The sequence below is a fragment of the Leiobunum rupestre genome, chromosome 7 (genome assembly GCF_980474605.1).
Source record: "Leiobunum rupestre chromosome 7, qqLeiRupe1.1.hap1, whole genome shotgun sequence".
Classification (NCBI taxonomy): Eukaryota; Metazoa; Arthropoda; class Arachnida; order Opiliones; family Sclerosomatidae; genus Leiobunum; species Leiobunum rupestre.
Window position 1 is genome coordinate 58,794,769 of NC_143390.1, and position 11,791 is coordinate 58,806,559.

General features: G+C 38.1%; 1 protein-coding gene across 1 annotated transcript; it reads left to right on the forward strand.

Moving 5' to 3' along the window:
- Window positions 1-8,632: 8,632 nt before the first annotated feature.
- LOC149937582 (uncharacterized) lies at window positions 8,633-9,963 on the forward strand. Its single transcript, XM_090153850.1, has 4 exons — window positions 8,633-8,920; window positions 8,967-8,994; window positions 9,154-9,303; window positions 9,368-9,963. Exons 1-4 carry the CDS (start codon window positions 8,633-8,635, stop codon window positions 9,961-9,963), a joined length of 1,062 nt encoding a protein of 353 aa, XP_090009976.1.
- Window positions 9,964-11,791: the final 1,828 nt, after the last annotated feature.

Genomic DNA, 11,791 nt, shown 5'->3' on the forward strand with positions numbered 1-11,791 from the left:
ATTATCTGTCCCTATTTAGTTAATATAATTAACCCATCATTTACCTCCGGTATGTGCCCTATACTTTAAAAAAATCAATTATAAGTCCAATTGTTAAGAAAGGAGATCGTTCTAGTTCGGTCTATCTTTTCGAAAAAATTTTACAAATGTTTTTATAAACGAATATCAAACTTTAGCGCAAAATTTAATATTATTTCAAAGAACCAATAGGCGAAACTACAAAGTAGAGGGGGGGACGACAAAATTGGAATCACGTGACCGAGCGCGCCATCTATTATCATAAAATGGTACTAATATTTTCTAATTTGCGCTGCGAATTTTTTAACTAGGTACATTATTATTTCTTAAGTTATTTTGGAGTTATAGCTTAATCAAACTAGTGATTGATTCAGGTGAATTCGAATTTCTATTAAGCCTTGGGAAACAATCAGCCTAATCATCCCTATGTCCCAATCCTGCTTTCATTGACGGAAATTTTAACTTTACTTCATTTTTTATGGTTCGGCAATGTTGTCTGCCGGGTTGTAAATCAACCCCACTTCCAAACCACTGCATAAGTTTTAGCCCATTTCCGAAGAATGATAATCTTTGCAAGGAATGGGTGAGAATAATTGAGATAAATACTTTAGGTATTACTGAAGTGAGTGACAAACGACCATGGGGTACTCCGGCCAGGATACCTCTAGGGCGTCAACATCAAAACGTTTGCGGGCTTCACATTTTGGATTAGGTCCCAAAGTACTTCGGAAGAATAGCGGAACGGAATGATGCCCCTGATTTATCGAATGAATATGACATTACAGAGGAAGTAATTTCGTCTTCTACTACTCATGAAGTGGGGATTTCTTTGGAAAACCAGACGTGTATTAATCGTAAAAACTTGGAAACTCTAGTTAAAATTCTTAAATAACCGTTGAATGATCTTTAAATAGATCACAACTATTGCCTTTATGAACCTTCGAAAATTTAACCAGAAAGATAGGAAATCTTCAATCAGAGTGTCATCAATATGAAACCACAGTGAGACAACTTGCATTAGAAAACGAACAGCTTAAACGTGTAAATATTATTTTAACAAATGAAATTATAACAATGAAAGCTTCGTTATCCGAACTAAATAGCGACTTAAGAGTTAGAGAAACAAAACCTAGATTTATCAGACCAAATCAAGGCCCATATAGGCATTAATAACGAATTAAAAAGGAAAATTGATAATTTACAAAAGCAACTAGCGGAAAGTGCGCGATTGTCTTTAAAAAGTGTAAAGGATTCCCCAGCAAAATTACGGTTTTATACAGGTTGTGAGAGTGTTGATGGGTTTAATGATTTTTTTTTATGTTTGAACCTGATTTTTAAGATTTAAAAATGTATAACAATGCCAGGGGTTATAAACGAAAATTTGGTCGAATTGATGAAAACTCACATTTATAGAACAATTTTTTTTTGGTTTTATGCCGCTTGAAAGTAGGACTATTGGAGGATGATTTATCCTATCGGTTTTGTGTATCGAAGAGAGCAGTTTCTAACGTCTGTACTACTTGGATCGATTTAATGGAAAAGCGTGTAACTCAATTTAACATTTCATGCCGGAAAAATTTAAAGCCAAGTTCGAATAGACTAGGGTTATCATAGATGCATCGGAGCTGTATATTTAAAAACCTAATGTATTCAAAACGAAAAAGGAATACTTGGTCGTCGTACAATATTCACAACACCGCGAAAGGACTCATCAGTGTGACACCAAATGGCTGTATTAGTTTCGTCTTCAACTAAGTTCCCGGCAGAATGTCTGATGTCGAGTTGACTGAACAATGGGGCCCACTCGAACTTCTTGAACCGGGGTACTCTGTCATGGCGGATAGGCGTTTCCTAATCTCAGAATTCCTAAAATATAAAGGAGTCGCTTTAAACATGCCTCCCTTTCGGAAGAACAATATATATATATATATATATATATATATATATATATACAAGAGATCTCGCAAGTCTCAGAATACACGTTGAACGAGTAATCAGAGGTGTTAAGGAGTAGAATATATTTAGCCATTTTTCCCTAACTCAATGCACAACCAGCTTAACAAAATTTGAAATATTTGTAACTATTTAGTCAACTTCTGCAAAGAGCCTCTATTAAATAGAAAGAGTGATAACGCAAACAAATCAGTTTAAAAACTTGTTTATTTAAAACCCTTAAGACTTCTTCTGCCAGTCACTCTATAAATGCACTTTCCTGCCAAACAAATACCCTGGTGGAAGGCCAACCGCAGAAAAGTTGGCCTATCACCAGGGTATTTGTTTGGCAGGAAAGTAAATTTAATGGGTGACTGGCAGAAGAAAACCTAGGCCTTCTATTTGTAAATTCAAGCTAATAAAGCAGTATTTAGGAACTCGCCTTATGTTTTTCATTTACAATCAGGTACTTACGACATTAGTTAAAATAATTTATTTAAATGGAATTTGGATATCACAAATGCTTTCAAAATATCACTTTTGTTTTTCAAGGTACGGTATGGCACGGTTTTTAAAAAATAGGAACCATATTTTCATTGAAACATTTATACGCTGGCAGAACGGACTCTCATCACCTATCTAAACTAGGAAGTCGAACCATTTAAGACAAGTTACTCCCAGTTGCCCTTGAACTTGGTAGTAAAATGCAGGCTTTTTGTCCAAATACACTTTTCCATTTTCATCCCTTTTTAGATATCTACAAGTCGATTCTTTCTTTTCAATAGCCTCGTCAATGCTCTTTGCATTTTGCAAGTGTTTTTATCTCAAGAATGCCGGAACCAGTATTCTCCAGATAAACCAGTCTATCAGGTGTAGCACCAAACATCGGTAAAGTTGGGTTTACGCACAGACAAAGTTTTAACTCCCGGATAAATATTTTGATATTTTCCCGTAGCTATCTCTTCATTTTGGAAACCCTCTTGGACATACTTATTGCGAGACAGATCGGCACCATTAAATATTGATTTAAAAAAAACCTCATTCCCCTCCTTTTTTTCGCTTACATATGGCACCAAACTTGGACGCAGGTATTCTGAATCTCCTTTTACGTTTCCAAAGAAGGCAGTTTGACTGCTCCCTAGTTTCCAACTCCAGGTTAATAGAGGCAGCTAATGTTAGCTTCAAGTCATCTGCAGTTCGTTTCATTGTCTGAGTTATGAGATCTTTCAGGTTGTCAACAATTTCTAATGCTGCTACTTGCAGAGAGATTCTAATAGCCAAAATATCTTTGGGTGCTCTCGTTTGACTAAGCTTTTCAGGATTAGATTGTAGTCGTTTAGCAGGATTGAAATTATTCTCTTCTTGTATAAGACAGAAAAATTGGCGGCGTTTACCGGCATTCAATCTGTCAATTACGTTAATTTCGCCGGGAGTAGTGGCTCACTCCTGTAATCCCAGGCGTCCGGGAGGCAGAGTTTGTGGAAGGCCGTGTGAGGACGACCACTAATCCCCCAACGGGTGGTTGTCATACTTCCGCCACGGGTGTCCCAACCCTATCCCCAATTATCCCCCTGTTGGCGTGGCCGTAACACATATCTCGCACCTGATTAATCAAGTGGACGAGCGGACTGTATTGTCCCACCCGTCACAATGGCTCATAACGAGCAAAAAAAACAAAAAAACGTTAATTTCATCCTCTTGCATTCCCACATCATACAAAGCTGAAACTTTATTACGCGCCAAGTTTCTTATTCACTAAAAACAGCCAACTCAACCTGAACCAGTTGGCCGTAGCTTGATGATCACGTGGTTTTGGTTTCCCACTTTAACAAGTTGAGCAAGAACAAAAATCATTTATAGTTTCGCCTTTTTGGTATCAAAGAAATTTCGGCCGTGGAGGCTGCTCTATCTAAGGTATATAAAAAAATTATCGATTGGTTGGATATTAGTGAATTTGGGCTGGGTTTCTTCTTGGATCTTAAACAAGCATTGGCCTAAGTTAACCATAAACGACTTAAAAAAAACTATACTGTATGGCTGTACGAGGTAACAGCTATAACTGGCTATCATCGTCTCTATATAATCGTAAGAGTCAAACTAAGTTTCATGATTGTCTATCCGGGTCCATTTTATCTCCGCTACTTTTTAATTTATTTATTAATGATCTTACCTATATCGAAAACAACGATTCACTCGCATTAGACGCAGATGATACCCTTCTTTTAACCGGTTGTAGGAATTTGGACAAAAATTGTCAATGAAACAAACGCAAACTTAGATACGATTCAGAAATGACTCCTAGATTATTTTCTAGAATTGAATACCGATAAAAATGTATCCATGCTATTTCATAACCCAAACGAAACTCGGGTCAGTTAATATGAATATAATATTTGGAAATTCTTTATCTGAAGTCGAAAAATACAAATATCTCGGACTTTGGTTTGACTCATCTTTGAAAAGGAATTATCATACCGATTATCTATCTATTAAACTTGCTTTAAATATCTCAAATATATAAATGTACTCAGCTTCTTACTAAAAATCTAAAATTACAGCTATATTTTTCTTTAGTGTATTCTAATTTTACATAATGTATCTCTCTATGGGGAAATACATCTCAAACAAATCTTACGTATAATCGATGATTAATCGTATGGGGATAAAACTGCTCCAATACTCGAATCATATAACTTGTTAAATATACGGGAAATTATTGTCTATTTCTCACTGATATTTATTTTCAAATCAATAACTTCTGCGGTCTATAACCCTTTCATTTTTGATATTGTCCAAATACCCCTTCCGCAACCAAAACACACTGAAAAAATTTCAATACAATTAATGCCCCTTGTAGGTTAACGTTAAAAAATCGCCACAGATTTTGTAACAAAACTTGAACAATAACTAAGATGCTCTTGTCTATTTTTTTAAACAATGAATATACTGATTTTCTGTCGCGAAATGTTTTTTTTTCTCTTTTATAATGTAAAATTTATTTTGTATAAAATTAAATAATTTTCATTTTACCTTCTTCGGATAGTCTATAACTTAAGTTAAACTAAACGTTATATAGAACGAATGTAATTAATATAATTTATAAAAGCCGCCCAGCGACTTAGTAAATATTACAAATGAAAACGGCTAATAGTACTGAAATTGTGTTTACTAAATTTAATTTAGTTTAATGTAATAAAATACCATAGTTATACCAAAACATGGTTAATTTTTCAGATTTATGGAGAAAACAAATTTTCCGGGTGTATTAGGAGCAAATGATTGCACGCACGTAGCCTTTGTATCGCCATCGAAAGTCAATGGTGAAAACTGAGGGATCCATTAAGTTAGCCCCCCCCCCCCATACTCATAATTTGAAAATTAACTTTTGCACCTTTGTGCCCAACAAAAGTATTTTTTGCACCGTTTCAAAAAGCGGGAAATTTAATAATCAAATGAAGAGGAGCTAACTTAACGAATAACGACAGCCCCCCCCCCCCCGGCTTCCTATATCGGGACTGTTTAAGTGCCTAATCGATTGCACCCCTTGTGCACCACAGAGATATTTCACTTCACCGCACTCATTTCAAAGGTTACACGTTATATCAAATTATTATTACCAGCCCGGATAGGTGAGAACGTCAGCACCCACATCTGATATCAATAATATTTATGTGTTTAATAGATTGTACCGACGATGCATTACAGAGATATCTCATTGAACATTAACCCTTAAGGAAATGTCTAATAAAAACTTTATAAATATACCTAGACCTGGGGGGGGCAAGTTAACAAAAGCCCCCGGCCGCAGACCAAATTTTGTGCGAATCGGACAATTATCATTGGCGTGCATATAAAGTAACAAACCATTATAAATACAAACATACAGATTGTATTTCTATATATATTACTAAAAAAAACGCACAAATATGTGGAGAATCCTAAACTCGTACGACGTGAAGATGTGTATTTTAGTAATACGCTTATCGCTGGCATCAAGAACTCCTTTTTGTAAATCATAATACAATTGAAATTTGTCATTTGCACGATACCCGTAGGAAGTGTAGTGGCCAATAGATTTATACCGCTGCCCGCTAATGAAACGTAGCTCCCTCCTCGACCTCTATGCTCTTTGGAATGTTACAGAACAACTTAAGATCAATGCTAACTTCCAAATCCGACTTCAATTCGAATTGCAATGCCAAATCCGCTAATCAAATTTATTACAGCGCAGTTGACTATATAGTCGTTCCGAAATTTGTGTTAGTCTACCATCAATGATAGTGTAGGTTTTCGTAATTGGTATTGCTGTTTGATTAATGTATTACTTTAACTAGATTTGAAATATGTCTGTAATTGTTGTGAAAGGATTAGAAATTTCTTGATTCCTTTAAATGTAAGATGTTTGTAACGAGAAAGAGCCAGAGATGGGGAAATGCCATAACATTTAACGACCATACTTGTAGAAAGTGGAGGTTTCAGGTTCGAAGTTAAAAGGGTCTAAAAAATAAACAATTAGTGCCCGTATTAATTAAATTGGACCAGCCAGATTAAGATGAGATTGAAGATAATTTGACGTTGCTGTGTCAAAGAGAAGAAGAATTGAAGCAAGCTTATACAAGAATCAAAGACATTGACGAGTTGACCGAAGAAGTTAAAGAAGAGAGAGCCTTGCAGGACAAAATCACGTTGACAAAAACAGAGCGCGCCGAAAGAGAAAACGTGACAGTTCTCCTCCCTATCTTGGTCAGAATTTCGAGGTTAAGTGAGAAGTGCTACAAAAGAAAGCGGTGTGTACGCGTGCAAGCTTCACAAGTTGGAACTGCCGAAATTCGGGGGTGATTTCACGCAATTCAATTCGTTCTGGAGCAGATTCAAGGCCGCGGTAGATGACAAACCAATGGCAAAGGTAGACAAATTTAATTATTTGGTTTCGTTTTTGACGGGTGATGCGGGAAGAGCCGTTGAAATCTTTCACGCCTCTGAAGAATCTTATAAACAAAGTGTTGCCATTTTAAAACAACGATTCGGTAGAAAGGACATTATTACGCATGCACAAATGAATAACCTAATAAACCTAGAACCTGTGTCTAAGTCAAATGACATTAGAGCGTTACGTAAGCTTTTAGAAGTTTGCGATGTAAATGTGCAAAATCTAAAATTACTAGGAGTAGATATGAACTCAAACGCCTCATGCATAATCCCTGCCATTCTGAGATGTCTTCCGACAGATATTAGACTAGAGAATAGTAGATCGCGAGCTTCCGACAAAGAATGGAATGCTGAGGAAATAATAATTTTTTTAAGAAAGGAAATTGAGAGTAGAGAAAGATCAAATTGGCTTGGTAATTTAGATAATGATAAAACAGAGGTGTCGAACTCGTTTCGACCCTTTAGAACGTCTAGACCAAGTTACAAATTTAATCCCAATAAGTATCGTGATCAAACGAAGGTAGCTACTGCCTCTGCACTGTCAACACAATCAAAACCACGACGATCTTATTGTCTTATCGGTCGAGTATGTACTCACGCATCTATGGATTGTACAGCGCTAACGCTTGAATATAAAAGGGCCAAAATGAAGGAAGAAAGGCGCTGTTTTAAATGCGTCAGGTTTGGACATTCAGCGAGGGATTGTCGCATGAAAGTTCAAACATATCAATTGTGCAACGGGCGACACAATAAACTTGTTTGCGATCAAAACCAAGCAAACCAGAACCCACGTGAAAGGGGTCGCAATTCAGGTAATGATCTTCGATCGCGACTCACGAAAAATTGAGTCAATAAGACTGAAGAAAGCACTGTTATTGTGAGAGACCGTGTCAGCGTGCAGTTAAATCAGAGCTGACTAAAAGTATTGTTGAAAACAACGCAAGCGAAAGCGAGTAACCCGCTTCCTTCCCAAGCGCGGATAACGCAACGATTTCGCTGCCTTTTAGACGACGGAAGTGAAGCGTCATTCGTGCACAAAGACGTAGTACAAGCTCTTAATTTGCCGGTAGTCTGAGTGGTTTCCTTGAAAATTTGGAATTTCGGAAATAACAACCCTATTGCAGTAGAAAGTAGGAAGGTAAAAATCGCTATTGTTCATAGAAGTAACTCAAACGAGCCAATAGTTGTTACAGCTATAGAAGTACCGTATTTGTGTAGCGTTAAAACCACTGCAAATTGCCAACATATTGAAAAATACATGAAAAGACTAAAAAGGACTAAAGATGAACGGTAGCAACATCTCAGTTTTATTGGGGAGCGATATCTATTGGAAGTTTGCATTGGGACCTGTTATGAAGGTGGGTTAAAATTTAGTGTCGCTGGAAACCATTTTCGGATGGGTGCAACAGGGAACAAAGATATTTACACAATTAAATCGTGACATTGAAGAAATCGATGTGCAAGCGATAAGCACGGAGGAAGAAACAAAGGTTTCTGATTTGTTACGGCACTTTATGGCACTTGAATCGCTCGGAATTGATACTAAAGAAGCTCATATTCCAAATCAAGATGATATCTTACAATCTTTCAGAGAAACGATTTAATTTACCGGTACTAGATACAGAGTAAGATTACCATGGATAGTTGAAAAGTCTGTGTTGTCAAATAATCTAAGCATTGCTATTAGGAGACAGCAGTATCAAAATAAAACATTTGAAAGAGATCCCGCTTTTTTGCCGCTTACAAATCCGTCATGGAAGAACAACTCAAAGTGGGAATATCCAAAGAAGTTTTTAACGTAGGCGGTCAGCCAGGCACCTATTATATGCCCCACCAGGGATTCATAAGGGAAGCGAGCGAAACTACTAGGTTACGAGCTGTTTTTGACGCATCGGCGCACGCGAAAGCGTTCCCATCCCTCAACGATTGTCTAGCTGCTGGGCCAAACTTAAATCCAGATTTGCTGAAGCTTCTTCTGCGGTTTAGAACGTACAAAGTAGCAGTTACCGCGGATATTGAAAAAGCCTTTCTTATGATAGAGGTACATCCCGATGATAGAAATTAATTGTGTTATCTTTGGACAAAAGAAAGCCCAGGCGAATCAGGACCAAATGGGTATAGAATAACTGCGATAAACTAGGGTAACCTTTGTGGTAAAACCCAATCCTTTCTTGTTGGCCGCCACCATCAAAACCCACTTGGAAAAATATGATATAAGTGACCCGGCAATTCAAGCTTTGAACAATGATCTATAAGTGGATGATCTAACGTCAGGCGCCGAAGAATTCTCCTCCGCATTGGATCTATCCCTCAACGCTTTAGATGTCATGCAGAAAGCTGGAATGCACCGGCAAAAATGGCGTATAATCTCACAAGATATCCAAAACTCATGGGCAGCCAACTCTCGCTTCGAAACAGACAACGGTATAACAGATGCGAAGCTATTAGGATATAGAAGACAGTATTTGGTGCGTTCTTGCTGCTCTAGCGTCCCAAATGGAAAACGTGAAAACCACTAAACGATACGCGCTTAGCACTGTGGCTAAGATATTTGATCCCATTGGTATATTTGCCCCTTACACCATACGAGGAAAGCTGTTTCTTCAAGAGCTGTGGGAGCTCGGGGCAGATTGGGACGAAGAAATGGGAGCTGGGATAGCAGAACCATTTAAGAAATGGTGTAAAGAAATCAATCAAATATCAAGGTACTTTTTCCACGGCGTACAGGATAAAATTGTTGAAAGAGAAATCCACTGTTTCTGTGACAGTAGTCAAAAGGCGTATGCGGCAGTAATTTACACAAGATATATCACGCGTTCAGGTCAAGCTGAAGTCTCGTTGGTAACATGCAAGACCCGAGTAACTCCTTTGAAAGTAGTTACGATACCAAAACTGGAATTGATGGCCTGTTTAATGGGAGCCCACTTGGTGCAGAACGTTGCAGAAGTGCTTCAAAATGAAAATGAACAAACAATTCATACGCATTTATGGACAGACACCATTGCAGCTTTAAATTGGATAAAGGGACCCTCGAGAGCATGGAAACCCTTTATTGCTAGCCGCTCTGCTGAGATCAAACAGTAACTGACCCACAATCATGGTCACATTCTCTGGCAAAGATAATCCGGCAGACATGCCGTCGAGAGGATTGTCGGCTGAAGAGCTTCTGAAAGCAAAGACGTGGTTTGAGGGACCCACCTGGTTAAAAAAGGAGAAACATGCCTGGCCAAAGAAAATAAACACATGCGATTGTGAAAAGGAAGTCGCGGCATTGAAATCAGGCGAACGTTTAAACCCAACATCCAACCTCGCTACATTAACACCTTTTTCGAGCAAAGGGGGAGTACTTTGCGTAGGTGGAAGATTGGGCCAGTCAGACATGGCATTTGATGAAAAACATAAAGGCCAAAGGCTCTCTGAAATGGTGATATGGAAATGTCACGAACAAGTTTATCACGGAGGTGTTATTTGATACCGAAAGTGAGGACATTAGTGAAATCCCAATTAAAAAATGTTTCTACTGTAAAAGGTTTAAAACCCGTCCCGTTGAGCTAGAAACGGTTCCTTTGCCCAAAGAAAGGATCATCATGGCCCCACCTTTTCCTGTTGTCGGTATTGACTTTGCTGGACCCCTTTACAAGCCAAAGTGAGAGCCTAAAAACCTATATTTGCCTTTTCACCTGCGCAGTGACTAGGGCTCTACACCTGGAACTCGTACCGTGCTTATCAACGGATGATAGCTAGAAGAGGGCCACCCAACGTCATATACTCCGATAACGCTAAGACCAAATGCAGATCTAAAACTTGTTTGGACACAGAGTAACGACTCAAAAATTAAAGAGTTTTTTGGAAAAAAGTGGCGCAATTTGAAGTTTATCGCTGAGAGAGGAGCTTGGTGGGGCTGGTTTTGGTAAAGAATGGTACAATCGACAAAAACTATCCTCCACAAGGTTCTTGGCCGTTCTTTCCTCTGTTCCAGAACTGACGACGACCCTTACGGAAGTTGAGGCCGTAATCAATTCGCGGTCCATAACCTACGATTATGGAGACTTCAATGAACTAGCCCCACCCACTCCAGCGCATATGTTGATTGGGCGACGTATCACCAATTTGCTTCCACAAAGAGTTAATGATCAAGGGCCTCAAACGAAGACGCAAAAGGATGCCGTGAGGCGAGTGCGCTATCGTCTACAACTTTTGGAACAATTATGGTCTCGATGGATAAAAAAAATTACTTACTGGAATTGCGCTCAGCCCATCCCAGTAAACTTGTAAAAAAGGAAAACGAGCTAAAATTGGGTGACGTAGTGCTTGTGCACAATCAATTTTTTTATTATTTATATGTGGAAAATGGCAGTTGTTACCGAAGCTCTGCTTGGTCGTGATGATAAAATTAGGTCGTGTATGGTGAAAACCACCCATGGAAGTTATATTAAAAGGCCAGTACAATTATTGTACAAATTAGAGCTTTCTGACTAAAATTAATATTAAAAACCTAAGAACGCGCTGTTCTTGTAAATACGTCCTATTGCACGTATTTCGCGCGGGAGTGTTAAAAATATAAAAAGAGCGCGTTAAAAAAAAAATATATATATATACATATTGTCATTTGTTTGGTATAATTTGTGTGCTGTGTAGTATATTGTAGTACTGTGAATATTAATAAAAATGGAAATGAAATCAATTATTATAAAGTGCAGAGCCGCAAAGTGCAATGCCGCAAACTGCCCCGGCTGCTAAGACAAATGCAATCCAAACATCTGTGCTCGCAATGAGTATGGGCTGCTAATCAAAATTATTACAGCGCAGTTGACTATATAGTCGTTCAGAAATTTGTGTCAGTCTACCATCAATGATAGTGTAGGTTTTCCTAATTGGTATTGCTGTTTGATTAATGTATTACTTTAACTAG